The 14,809-nt window shown below is 36.6% G+C and overlaps 1 protein-coding gene across 6 annotated transcripts in view; it reads right to left on the minus strand.

The window, feature by feature from the left end:
* Positions 1 to 1,005: 1,005 nt before the first annotated feature.
* Positions 1,006 to 14,809, minus strand: part of IQUB (IQ motif and ubiquitin domain containing) — a 31,639-nt gene continuing 17,835 nt past the window's right edge. For 5 of the 6 annotated variants that reach the window (XM_063323292.1, XM_063323287.1, XM_063323290.1 and 2 more), the window contains 5 exons: positions 14,589 to 14,759; positions 13,083 to 13,259; positions 11,154 to 11,402; positions 6,962 to 7,147; positions 1,006 to 4,845 (listed from right to left, as the gene is read on the minus strand). In XM_063323292.1, the coding sequence (XP_063179362.1) occupies positions 4,678 to 4,845; positions 6,962 to 7,147; positions 11,154 to 11,402; positions 13,083 to 13,259; positions 14,589 to 14,759 (951 nt within the window). In that variant the 3' untranslated portion in view covers positions 1,006 to 4,677. The remainder of the gene's footprint in view (positions 4,846 to 6,961; positions 7,148 to 11,153; positions 11,403 to 13,082; positions 13,260 to 14,588; positions 14,760 to 14,809) is intronic. The other variant, XM_063323288.1, reaches the window with a different exon arrangement.

Below are 14,809 nucleotides of genomic sequence, written 5' to 3' on the forward strand. Positions count from 1 at the left end.
ACAATTACTCCGAGTTCTTCTTCCTTTGAGACATAAATTGGGAAATTTAGATCCTGGAAAAAGCATGGACTTTCCTCTTGGGAGTGGAGAGGCAAAATGCATGCGTTTCTTTGCCAAATTAACATATTATCCACTTGTGCATGCGGGAAGAAAGCTGGAACTTTTCCCACTGGAAATGGATTACCAGTGGTGTCAGAGATGGGTAGAAGGCAAATTTTGCTTCGTGCTTGAAGAGTCCTGCTCACAAGAGAGTCCTGTGAGGTAACACCTGCAGATGGTAATTGGCCACATGTCTCTGCTAGTGCAGAAGGAGAAATACAAGCCATAAGGACCAATCCCCTTTTCCTGGCAGTGCATATCCACATCTGGGAAAGAGCTGAGGCAAACCCAGCATGTCTCACCAGTATTTCAGAAGCGTGGATTCCCCATGGTCTCAACCTCTAAGCTACGGTTTAAGAGACTATATAAGCCTATCGCTTTATCCGTTTCTCAGAAGTGAAGAGAGCAGGTTAGAATGTCACCTTACAGTCTATTCTCCTTTGAAGAGGCACTAACACTTTGCAATCATTTGTTTTCATTATCCTGGAAAGACCTAGGCTCCAAAGCAGATGCCTTTCTACCAACAAATTCCAAAACCATCTTGTGAGTAACTCTGAAATTCAAGCAAATATGATCAGCTGTGATTTTAAAGAATTTATTCAGTTCTAACAGAAACTGGCTGATCTGACCCTTTTTCTGAATAGTTTTCTTTTTCTAATAAAATGCAATGACTTCTAGAAATATAGTATTTTTAATCTTATTCTCATCTTTTCCGTCAGCTTTTCCAGTATCTGCCACTGTCTGATACAGAGAACACTTTCATTCTTCATCCTTGTCCAGTATCTTTTCTTAATATCACTTGTAAGCTACATAAACCGGTGAAGCAACACAGTAACTATTAGAGAAAAGTTTAAAATTAATTCATTTTCAAAACAAAATACAATTATAAATGCGATGGACAAAAAGGGGGAGAAATAATTGTTTTTAAATTCAGTAAATTATCATCAAAACATTTAAGATGATCATAGTAGCAATTAAAGAAAACTAACATGAAGGATTTTATACTATTTTCAATAATGCTAGATTTTTTTTTTTAAATGTTATCCTATTTTTGAATTATGTTGGCTTTACCCTAACAAAAGGATTCAACTAGCTACCCAAAATATTGAAAATACTTTTTCCATTTTTCAACAACTCTCTTTCAATACATGATGTCCTCCAAAACGTTCAATCTCTATGCTTTCAAAAGCCATTTTTGGATACCAACGTAAGGACGACATTAGTTTTCACTTTATACAGGTAGTCACTTGTTTTGTGGACTGCCACGTCACAAACATTAGTCAAGTATCCAATTCACTATAATTGCAACACAAATTTTTAACTATTTACACAAGAGCTTCCACAGTGCAATTAGATGGTACTGCCATTATCAGGGACAATCTGCCGGACTTCTGCGTAAACCAAAAGAATTGTGTGTGTGAGCAGTTCCCTAGCAGGCCAAAACACTAGTTTGCTTGAGAATACTGAACTGAATATAGAATCTAGAACTTTTCAAGCATAACTCTGTAATACTGTGCCAGATGTGGGCCTTTCAAATCAAGAAAGGCTTTGATAAACTGGAGCAAGTTCAACAGAGGTCCACTAAGAAATTCAAGGGGCAGAAGCACTTGACATGTGAGGAGAGGCTGAAGGAACTGGGCTTGCGCAGCCTGGAGAAAAGGAGGAGTGGGAAAAAACTGATAGCAGCTTTCCAAAACGTAAGAATAGATTATCAAGAAGATGAAGCCAGGCTTTTTACAGCTGTGCATGGTAGAGGATGAAAGACAATATACTCTACTGAAATTAAAAACTTTTTTTAAGATGAGGACAGTCAAGCACTGGAACATGTTGCCACTAGAGTTTATGCATTGTCCATCCTTGAAGATTTTCAAGACTGAAATGGACAGAGCCTTGAGCGATTCAGTCTGAACTTATAGCTGACTCTGCTTTGAGTCGGAGACGGAATTCTGAGGTCCCTTCAAACCTGAATTATTCTACAATTTTGTACATTCCTTCTATGACAAGGTGAACCACTTAGTGGATGAGCGAAAAGCTATGGATGTTGTCTACCTAGACTTTAGTAGTCTTTGACATCATTTCCCACAGCATTGTCCTGGAGAAACTGGCTGCTCATGGCTTGGATGGGCGTATGCTTTGCTGGGTAAAAACACTGGCTGGATGGCCAGGCCCAAAGACTGATGGTGAATGGAATTAAATCCAGTTGGTGGTCAGTCACAAGTGGTGTTTCCCAGGGCTCAGTATTTGAGCCAGTTCTGTTTAATATCTTTATCAATGAATGCACCCTCAGTAAGTTTGCAGACAACACCAGGTTGAGTGGGAGTGTTGATCTGCTTGAGAGTAGGAAGGCTCTACAAAGGGATCTGGACAGGCTGGATTGATGGGCCAAGGCCAACTGTATGAGGTTTAATAAGGCCAAGCGCTGGGTCCTGCACTTGGATCACAACAACCCCATGCAGCGCTACAGATTTGGGGAAGAGCGGCTGGAGAGCTGCCTGGCAGAAAAGGACCTGAGGGTGTTGGTCAACAACCAGCTGAATACGAGCCAGCAGTGTGCCCAGATGGCCAAGAAGGCCAACAGCATCCTGGTTTGCATCAGAAATAGTGTGGCCAGCAGGACTAGGGAAAGAGATCATCCCCCTGTACTTGGCACTGGTGAGGCTCCACCTTGAATACTGTATTCAGTTTTGGGCCCCTCACTACAAGAAAGACATTGAGCTGCTGGAGCGTGCCCAGACAAGGGCAATGAAGCAGGTAAAGGGCCTAGAGAGGAAGCCTTGTGAGGGGCGGCTGAGGGAACTGGGGTTGTTTAGCCTGGAGAAAAGGAGGTTGAGGGGAGACCTTATCGCTCTCTACAACTACCTGAAAGGAGGTTGTAGAGAGGTGGGGGTCAGTCTCTTCTCCCAAGTAACAAGTGACAGGACAAGAGGAAATGGTCTCAAGTTGCGCCAGGGAAGGTTTAGATTGGATATTAGGGAAAATTTCTTCACTGAAAGGTTGTGAAGCATTGGAACAGGCTACCCAGGGAAGTGCTGGAATTGCCATCCCTAGAGGTATTTACAGGATGTGTAGATATGGTGCTTCGGGACATGGTTTAGTGGTGGACTGGGCAATGTTCGGTTAACAGGTGGACTTGATGATCTTAAGGGTCTTTTTCAACCTATCTGATTCTATGATTCCAAAAATCTTCAACACCCCATGGCATTGAAATCAATGGACTAGTGACTTTTCACATTTGTTTGAATTATTTCCTTACTGTTTATTTAAATCATCCTCTAGGGTTGTAAAGTACATTTTTTAAAAGCTGTTTAAAAAGATAGGCGACAAATTTATAAAGACTTACATTACTATCTATATGATTCATGCTTTCCTTCTTGCCATTCAACCCATAATTTTCTACAAAAATCCTTTTAGCAATCTGGAAGAAGCCCAATCTCAGCATCATTTCCTATCGTAGGGCTGAGATCCAGGAAAGCACATAAGTCAACCGGAATGCTCAGGTGCTGCAATTCTACCATTAATTCAGTACTGAACTGAAATCCAGAATCTGAATTTAATGGTAAAATCGATGGAAAGACTCCACTGATGTTAGCATGCCCTGATCAGTCAGGTACTGGTTCTGCAGTTCATGTTCTGTTGAAGGAGTCAATCCAGTTTCCAGCTGTTTGCTGCCAAATATATGCTTATTTCCATTTGTAAATACTACTGCTTTTTCCTATACAGTTCTATTTGTCAGAGCAAAAGGTTTTGTCCTGGGTCAATACTATGTCTAGAATAGAGGTTTCAAGCAGAACTTTTTGACTTTCTGTAGGACTTTATTGAATGTACACCATATCATATTTTTCTCTGTAACTATAATCAAATATAAGCATAAGGAAATAAGTTTAGGGGAGAACTGAATTCTACTTTAAATAACACTAGCTCCTCAAAAAATAAACATGTTCCAAACAGTCTGCATTTTGTATTTCAAATTATAAGTCTGATTTACAATAACTTCAAGATCTTGGATACAGTAATTATATGCTGCCAGTTCCACTATGACCATCAAGGTGAGCTATAAAAAGTAAAGTTATTCTTTTGCACAAATTCTTGCAAGGCAAAGCAGCTACATTTTGAAGGGCGTATCAATTCTGTTGATCTGTAGGAATTTAGGGTTCGACGGGGTTTCTGCCTTATATGGTTAAGACAAGAGAAATAGATTTAACACAGTGTTTATAGTATTATTTTTTCTAATTAAAAGGTGACAAAGAATTAGCTAATTCCCCCAACAGGAATATTACATTACATACAGAATGTTCCAAGCCACACAGGGACACACAGAAATGCAGTCATTGCTCTAAAAATTTAGAATTTACAAAGCTCATCAACAACATTTTACTTCTTAAATAATGAGGTTATAAAACGTGAAATGCAGTTATATTGACTGGCCAAGATCAAATTATTTTATCCTTAGAAGTTTATTTTGATCTGTGTAATACAATTAAGGTATTGGTGAAAAAGTAGATTTCTTTAAAACCAAAGAAATTGTATTAATCAATAATTCAGTTAACTACTTTAACTTCAGTTAACTTCACCTAAGAGTTATGTTTTTATCCCAGTAGGAATAGGCGTAGCTATTAAAAATTCATTTGCATTAGCCTGGTTGTCACTCCTGTGCAAAAATGATGCCATTGCTGGAATCTGAGCAAAGTAGTTTTTTGCCCGGATATGCTTACGTTTTATTCTGTGAATAAATGCCGCTTCATAAGCCTGAAAGGAAAAAAAAATCCAAATCCCATTAAATACAATTAAAATATATAGCAATCTACATGTTGTTTCATATTTCAGACAGTACAAATAGTGACCCTTTACTAAACCAAGCCAGATAATTTATTCGTATATGATAAAAAATTAAATATTTTGCAGTTCTATACTGCTACCTTATGGCCCAATAGTGAAAATTACTAACAGCTCCTTGTGCAATATTAGTCACCTTTTAAAAACAGAAAAACTTCTGGCATTTTTTTTATCCATTCAAGATAAAGCTTATTTATTTCTTTTTAGGTAAGAACATCTGTACTTACCTTTGAAAATTAAAAAAGGCAATGCCTAAACATCAACATTTGCAAGGTGATGACTATAGGAAATTTACTTGACAAGAATCAGAGTGATTATTTCCAAATAATCATGGCAGCAAGCATTTTGCAGCATTTCAGTCAGCCTTTGCATTCATTGGTGACATTTTCCTAAATTTCTAGTGACCAGTAGTAGTTCAGATGATGTAATAAATAACCAGAATATTTAGTTGAAAAAACCCTTCGCTATTGCTATAGTCACTGTTATGAATAATTGCTATTGAAGAAAGTGCTTGAAAGGCCTATTTTTTTGTTTCAGTGAATGAGAAACAATGATTCAACTTCTGACATTCTAACTTTGCGTCATTTTCCTTATTTCACTTTTTTTTTTTTTTTTTTTGAAACAAAGCCTTGACCATTACCAGTGAAGAAAGGTAAGCCTCACTATAGCTGGTCCACTTCTAATTTTTGTAGCAAAAACTAAGTGAAAATACCTTACAATTTTTAGGTAGGCTTGCATACTTTACCTGTTGCTTTTCTGGCCTAACTCCTATCTCCACTGGACCTAATCAAGTTAATGGCATTTCTTTCCCTATGACATCCAGACTCATGAAGTTAAACCAGGTAAGTGCATAATCAGAATCTTTGCTTGCCATAATGCTAGTAACATAAATTTATGGGTGCAGAGAAGCATCGCTAGATTCACACTGTCTGAACAATCTTTGTTGACTGAAAGTAGACAAAGGAGTCAACAAAGGAATTTCCAGCTTGAAATTGATTTTACCTTTAAAAGCTAATGCTCACATAAAGATGTGTCTGCTTAAGACACAAGCTGGGCACACCACACACAAAAAATATCATGGATGGCAGGATTCCCTTTACCTTTAGAATTACCTGACTGGTACATTTCGCCCCCAAAGCACACCTTTCTTTAAGGTTGCAATTAATTTGCTCTGTCAGTTTATTATCACATACTCTTAAGACTTTCCAAAAGAAGGGCAATGCGTAACAGCTGAAGTTGCATTTGTGATGCACACATATTGTGTTAAAGATTGAATTAGGAACACCCTGAACAAAAGGACACTACACAACAATGACCTCAGATCACTACTTACATAAATAAATAACCTAGAGGTGAAAGGCTTAATAATCCATTACTAATTGCAGGACAAACACAGCTCACAGGATTCTCCCGTGCCATAGAAAACTAAATAGTCTACCATATGATGTCCAGTGGAATAAGATATTGACCAAAGTACCATGTTTAGATATGGAATTTGGGGGGAGTAGTGTAAGAATACACAGTTTCAATGACTTCTTTAACCAATTCTTAATTTTTTTTTTAACTCGGAAGAGCAATTATGTTTTAATTGCTTAATTGCAAGCTATGAGATTACATTGTCAGGGGTAATTGAACGAAACATATGTAAGAAAGTAAATTGAGACAAATCTTATTATGACAAATGGTTAAGTTCTAGACAAAGAGCCATGCTGTTATTTGATGAGAAATTTATAAGGCCAGAAACTAATGAGGCCAGAGCATGTGCAAGAGCACAGGCACACAACTTCGGGAGAGAGAATCAGTGCAAGACAGAGTTCAGGTACATGGATGCAAGTTGTACACGCCAGCTGCCCTCCGTACTAGTGGCTGTTCTATTTAATAGTACAGATGGAATAATTTCAATAGTCACATTGGGACAATTTAAACATGGATGAGTGTAAGGATTAAATTTGGTCAAACATCATTAGTCACAGGATTCCATAAAAACATAACATAGATATTGTAAAAAACTAAGCCCATCAAATTTTACCTTCTCAAGGTTACACAGCTTAAGATGTGCATCTGCCTCATCTTTAGTGAGGAGAATAGTGTTCCATGGAGACCACTCCCGCTGCTTATCCCATCTGACCATAACCAAATCATAGAGGTCACTGCAGGAACTGAGAGCTGACTGAGAGCCCCATATGTTCTCAATCATGTACTGCAGATCTTGATGCTGAAATGGAAAACAGGGTTAAGAAGGAAGCAGCATGTTTCATTCTACAACAAAAGCATTGCAACCATATAAGAAACCAAATAAAGCTTTGAGTAAAAATTTTTCTATGCGTATGTCATATAATCATTTGGTTAAAGAATGTCTAGACATCCACATCTTCCTTCAGCATAGCGTGGCAATTATTAACTGCATTTTTCTTGTATCATCTCTAAAATATTACATTCTTACTTTGATTGTCTCTGCCAATGGCAATTCGTATTTTGTGTTGACATCCTGATTGCTTAACTGCTCTTATAAAGCTTCCTAAATCTCATGGCTTTTTTTCTTATCTAGCATGCTTAAGCCTGTTCAGACCTTTCTAGTTAATAACGATAATTCTTCTCTGTCATTACTGAGATGACTTCCCCATTTCATTCTTGCATTCAGAATTAATGTTATTCGATAAATGACTTATTACACTACTAAATTACTTAAAGCTTACATATAATCAGAATAATCTGGCCTGGAAAATGTGGGAAATTGGGACAAGAAAAAATCACAGCTATGACAGACCCCAAATCACTGCCTGCTCTCTTTCTTCCCCTCCTTCTGCTGTTAACATATGGAGACTTTATTGTGCTCATGATACCGTTGCTCATTTTACCAAATGAGATTATAAGATCATAGAATGTGTTGGGTTGGAAGGGACCTTTTAAAGGTCATCTAGTCCAACCCCCCTGCAGTAAGCAGGGACATCTTTAACTAGATCAGGTAGCTGTGCTACAATAATAACAAAAAATAATAGAAGGTCTGTTTGTAAAGGTCCTCTAGTACAGAGAGGCCTTTAAGTGTTCTTTTAACTTATGTCTAAGGCTAATTTATGTCAATCTTAATTTGTTTAATTTATTACTAGCCACCTGAAATCAATACCAAATCTTGATAAACACAGCCTCCTGAATGAAAGAAAAAAAAATAATAAAAAATTGGGACAGCAGTTACCACTGAACTTTGGCAAGTTTTACGGTCACTATTAATTTTTCTCTGTATTAGTCATGGAAAATTATTAGAAGATTTTTATCTACAGGAGTCTGTAAACAACAGACTTTTAAATAGGCTTTTCTCCATTTGAAGAAGGCTAACCATTTGAAGACGACTCATCCCTCTAAAAAGAAATATTGACTTAATTAATTAAATAACGGTGTTTACGTGTTACTTATTAAATTCCTGATAAGGGATGAACGAAACTATACCAACACAGTGCTTCAGTGAAATGTAGCTTTGTGTATACTCATCCAACTTGCTTCCAAAATCCAGAAGCCCATGTAAATTCTTGCCAGGGAAAATGTAAGATAAAAGCTGGGCTTAGAACCTCCACTGGTAGTAAATCTCTGCCTACTGATTCCAAGAACATAGAACTGGTCCTACATCTGGTCTTAAATCTCATCCTACAGGGCCTCCTTTATTAGGTTTCACTAATTGGCTTCTGTTTTCAGTATTTCCTCCTTTTCACAAAATTTCAAATAACCGCAGTATCTTCTTCTTAGAAGGCAGAAATTTCTAAGTAGACAAGCAAGTATTTCTATTTTTGTGTTAAGCTACACATCTCAAAAATTACCAGAACCTGCAAAAATCTATGCTGAGGCATATAAGGGTCCATGTAAAACAGATCAATAATTTGACTCCGCCTTTTTTCTGGTTTATTTCCTTTTTTTTTTATGCATGAAAAATAGTCAAAAGCTTATTCTATGTTAAAACTTCCCAGGTTATGGGGAAGAGTTTGATTTGAAAGACTTCTGCACTTTCTAAAGGTAGGCATGCATTTTGCTGTGAAATTTTACAGCTAATTCATTTTAAATGATGCTTTCCCATCTCCCCCCAATTTGTTCTGTGCTCACGAGAAAGAGAAACAGCCTTCAAGTACTGTCACCTGACAGGTTAGGAGCAAGTATCATTGAATGCTCAGCAGGTGAGACTGGGAAACAAGGGTAGACAGCAAACCTACTAAAGGAGTTAAGTGTATTTGTAACTTCAAATGAATACGACATTGCCATTAGGATTTTGCTCATCAAGAAAAAAGTCAAAGCCATAGTATGTACCATCTATTCTAAGGAGCATGGTGTAGTTAAACTCTCTGAAAGAATAAGAGGCAGCCTCAGGCCTTGACATATTTGCTGAACTAGTTCATTTTGATACAAAAAAAAGTCTTTAGCTGCAGTAAGTGGAACTTCCTGGAGCTACCATAACTCTCACCAACTGCTTTTTGCCTTTTAAAACTTAGCAGCACTCTCATAGGTAGTCAACCCAAACACAGTTAGAATCAGTATGCAAGATATCTGAAGAAAAATCTTTTATCTTATCTCAAAAGTCTGGCATCTATCTACAGACGATACAATCAGAACCAGTAACGGTACTGCACTGGTCAATGAATGAAGCTGTCATAGCTGCTGCAAAAGTCTTTTAGTTGTGCCCAAGTCATTTCTAGATGCCTCAGAGCTGTTTTCTGCATATAAGTGCAGAAGGGGGACAGATGGTTGTTGGGAAGGGAAGGGGAAAAAAGCAAGTAACTCAGAAAAAATTTAATAATTTAAGGAAATGTTAGGAAAAAACCCAGGGCAATTAGTGATTTAAGATACAAACCTCTGTTGTTTAGATATTTACAGCTCTAAAGAAAAGCTTGTTTGGATGAAAATGACACAGTATCTAGAGATGTTACAGTGTCAAAGACACAAATGGAACTGCAAGTGAGGGCTTTCGGTAACAGCCGTTAAGAAGCAGTCATGTTGCAGTGGTAAAACCACAAACGAAACTGCAAGTGAGAGCTTTCAGTATCAGCAGTTAAGACGCAGTCATGTTTCAGTGCACCAACAGCCACCAGCCATCAAAGTGATGTGATGTGAGACAGGTCAAAATAGATTTTGGAGGATGTTTATGTATTAAGATAAACGAAGTTAGACACAGACAAAAAACTTTTCAGCTTAATTGAAAACTAATATGGATGAACAACGTCTACAAAATCCAGGTTCTTTGATAATATTTTGTAACACAGGCATGATAATTAAAGAATCCCAATCTTCCTTTTGTCAGCTGACATTGACAGAGTGCTAAACCACAGCATGGCTTCTTTCGATAACAGCGGGATATTGATGACTGGCTTTTGTTTGCTTGTATGTTGTTTCAGACATACTGAAAATACAGTTGAAAAAACTATTCTATGAATGTTGATGCTGTAGAGGTTTTTATTACTAAATCTCAGAAAGTTAAAATAAATCTTGGCTGTTCAATATTTTCAATAAATAACACTTTGCAATTATCTCAGGTTTAAAACTTTCCCAGTAGATGTTGGATGTCAAATTCTTTTGCTGAAAAATTAATAATAATTAAAAGAGAGGATTTTCTGAAGACAGAGGCAAGAAGTTCTTTGAACTGAGTTATTTCAGTAATGATTATTAGGAAATATTAGCTACTTAGTAATATCGCAGAAGATTACAGATGATGGCAAAAAATTTAGAAAATTAAAATATTTAGTGAATCCCTCTACTAATAAATGCAAAACAATAAAACTTCCAACTACACAGATATTCTACTGACATAGAACAGGAATGTCAAAACCTCAGCCCCTTTATTTTCTTTCCTTCTGAGAACACAAGACAGTTTAGTTGTATTATTAAAACAGGGCAAATAATGGGGCTTAAAATGTTTTATTAGCATTATTGATGATAGTATCTTTAAGGAACAGGATAGCCATAGCAGAATCAGAAGAAGAATTTGGATCATCTGATTCTTTGACCTGTCAGCTAGACTTCTACCTTCTTTTAATGTATAGCTTGTAACCACTTTTAAAAGTACAGCTATGCTACAAGAGCTTAAGTGCTTCCTCTTTATGGTATGGAACATACCATATCACAGGAAGAAGGTTTTGTAACTTTTAACCTATTTCTCAACCTGACAACAACATACACAAAATAAAAGAAAAATTATAGTCAAAGCCATTGATTTCCATGAGTAGCAAAGCTCTTTCAGACAGTACCTGAACTAGGAAGACAATTTTAGCATCATCCTGATAATCAGCTTCAGACTTTCTGAGATTTTCTAGTATAAGCTTGTACTTCAAAAATGCTTCTCGTCGCCGAGCCTCATTATCAAGCTTGCAACACAAGCGACATCTGCCAATGGTGCGGGAATTAGCAGGAACAGGAAACTCACTAGATGGTAAGTAATTTTCGCAACTATGACAGAAGTTAACATTTCTATAAAGCTTTAAGGGATCTGGTGGAACCTAAAAGATTTAAAAAAAAAAAAGTTAAATTACCACAAAGTATCTTTGTATTACTTGTGTGTCACCCTAACTCTGTTAGAATACATTTTACATATATTAATGCAAGTATTCTAATATGTAAAAGCTAGTAATATTTATTTTAAAATATCCCAAAGTTTGGCGTTTTTCTTTGTTTGGTTGAGTTTTTTGGGTTTGTTTTGTTGGTTTTGTTTGTTTGTTTGTTTTTTAATAGAAGACAAAAGACATTGTATTTTCTTATTGTATTTGTTAAAATCAATTATATAAATCAGTCAATAAATTTTTAAGCTATACAAAGATCCTAGACACTATGTCCCAGTACTCTTGCTGTCAATTCTATGTATGCAGGTTGTCAGACATTTTGGAAAGATGACAACACAGAGAAAACAGAAACTAATTCTTCTGCATTTAATTTTCCATATAGAATCTTCCCTTTATGTCAAAGATAAAACTCTGAGGTTATGGGCATATTAATATTTTGGCATAAGAATATAAAATCATCAGAGCTGCATGTCCAAAAACAATACAGGGGAAGATAATAAACTAAACTTGCTAATGACCTCCTCACCCTCATATTGCTTCAGGTGTTCTAGAAAGAATATAATGCAGTCTGTGCAGAGGGACCAAGTCTGTAACTGGGTAGTTTGAATAGTCTGATAATCCAGCTACCTTTTTTGGTCATCTGCCTTTTTTTGAAAGTACCCTAAGGATTTGGTCTCTTTTACTGTCTGTTGATTAACTGCCATATTTTTTTATGATCTACAGAAGGTTACAAGATTCAAATACAAATATAGGTGCAATTCAGCCTTCAACTCAAGGTACAGTTAACCAAAAGCTATATAGAAGACAAAGAACTCCCATCTCTAGTCTCTCCTATGACACATCTAGCTAACCCTGTTCATAAATCTAGTGTAAAATAACTGTTAGGTGGTTCTAAATCTGACTAACATTTACTGACAGATTCTCAGCTCCTGAGATATCATCAACCACTGTAAGAGGAATCCTCTTCTGACAGATGCAGAACACATGTTTCTGCCTAAAGCAGCGACATATGATAGCATATTTTTAATTGTAATCCATAGTCAAAAAATAAAAACAATCACACAACTTGAGAGGTGTCTACCACTTTCTCCGCTTCCTAGCTATATCTTCTTCTCATGAAGTAGCAACTAGTTGTACAACAGAAGCTCATAACATCTCTTGCTTAGGTACAAACTCATTAGGCATCACTTTGACAATGGCAATCTCTTCCTTTCTGTATGCATGGGATGCTGCCCCTTCCTTGTCCGGTGGAAAAAAAAGATAATTGCTCTCTCTATTGGTTCCCCGTTTGCTATTACATTTTACTGTTACCATCCCATAAGATCTACCATTTATAATTCTCATATTTTTTATTTCACACATAGAGTTCCTGGGTGCTCAGTGCTACCAGCCACTCATCAGGTTCTTATACCCATGTCTATGCCCCATGCCTCCTATATGATTTTATAAGCTTATTTGTGTGAAGCTTGTGTACTTGCTACGTTTCACTTCCTGAGGAACTCTTCCAGCAATTCTACAGCAAAATGTAAAACAAAAAAAGCTTTCATTGTTTTTCATTCCCTTTCTCCACCATCCTTAGTTCAATGGCCACTACATCAGACTGCAAAATAGGAATAATACCTTCAGTATCCTAGCAACTTCAGGGTTAAACTTTGGAGTTTTAATATATTGAAGAAATAATGTACAAATTCTTTTCCTCAGTCCTTCTAAGTTGCATTCTTTCACTTCTCTTGACATAAGATCAACTTCCCTGTCAATTAATTCCACTATTTCCTGTGTTAATTTACATTCATGTTCCTGAAAGAAAACACAAAGGAAAATAAACTCCACAACAATAAGGAAGCAAATAAACAAAATATTTGTAATGCAGATATGAAAACAAACTATGGATTCTATGCCAATCAGCATTCATACCTCTGTATGTTCATGTAAGAACATGTTCGTAGAAGAACCCCTTAGTGTCTTAGGAAAACAATCTCCAAGAAAACTAATGTAAAGAACTAAAAAACTGAGAATGCTTACAGATTCTGCTTTAAGGGGCCTGTACATATACCCAAGCTGTGAGCAACTGTAAACCTTGAAGCACTAAAAAATGCTAAGCAGAGGCACACAACATGTGCAAAATTTTCAGTCTCTAAAAGCCCCAAGAAATATCTCCCTAAGAAGCTTCCTTTGACTATGTCATAGGAAGTGTAATGTATATACACACTAGATGGTTAAAAAACAACACAAAACAAAAAAACAACGAAGCAAAAAACCCCACCACACAAAAGGTATGGGGGACTGCAGCAATACTGACTTTTATTAAGATGGGCAAGAGTTCACAAACCAGCAGTGCTCCCAATGCTATATGGAAAATTAAATGCAGAAGAATTAGTTTCTGTTTTCTCTGTGTTGTCATCTTTCCAATACCAAAATTCTGGTACTACCAAAGCAAACAGCAAGATGTTAGTTTGTTTTAATAAGACCAGGAAGCAGCACTCTATTCTAGTCTGATGTCAACAGAATCATCCTGAAAGTATCCTGAAACTCACATTATTCTTCTTGTAGGTGAATAAATAAATAAATAAAACAACTATGAAAGACTAAAAGATATGCAACCAGCTTCTAATTCACTGGGAACGCTGGCAGCAGCACTGGGGGTGGGGAGTGTGGGGCAAACGAAAAAAAAATATAAATCAGTATTTGCCACCCATAAAACTGGTAACCCAACAGAGACATAAGGTTCTAAATAGACATTTCAAAGAACTGAAAAAAAAAAAAAAATAATAGCCACTGTCATCTCTGCCATGGTTTTCATCAAGTTGTTACAAATATTAAGTTAATCTTTGCAATAAATTGTATTATGTATTAATATACAAAAAAAGTCTAAAATCATGAAGTTAAATTCTAACACAACTTGAAGAAAAATGCACGCATCAAAGTGAAATACGAATTTAGAGTATATCTAGAATGGAAATTACACTCTCATGCCAGGTGGTACACTAGGATTTCTCTTGCTGCAAGCTGATCATCCTGGCATCTGTCTGCCAGAAGAAGTATTGCTTATGTGTCAACACAAATAAGTGACTGTATCTTTGGGAAGCACAGCTTCAAGCCAAATATAAATAGAAAAATAAAACATACCTTTACTGTACGTCTGAGTGTTAACAGCACATCCAGTCTCTCATCTTTTGGGATGTCATTCATGCTAACGCTGCGGTAGATTTCCAATAGTTCTCTCGCACGGAGTGTGTACTGTGTGTCCATTTCAGTGACTTTTCCATCATATGCTTTCCACCTCTTAGGTTGTGCACACTGCAGAAACAATTTGTATAACTGAGCTATTATAATCTGATCACCAGCTG

The sequence above is a fragment of the Chroicocephalus ridibundus genome, chromosome 1, assembly GCF_963924245.1.
Source record: "Chroicocephalus ridibundus chromosome 1, bChrRid1.1, whole genome shotgun sequence".
NCBI lineage: Eukaryota > Metazoa > Chordata > Aves > Charadriiformes > Laridae > Chroicocephalus > Chroicocephalus ridibundus.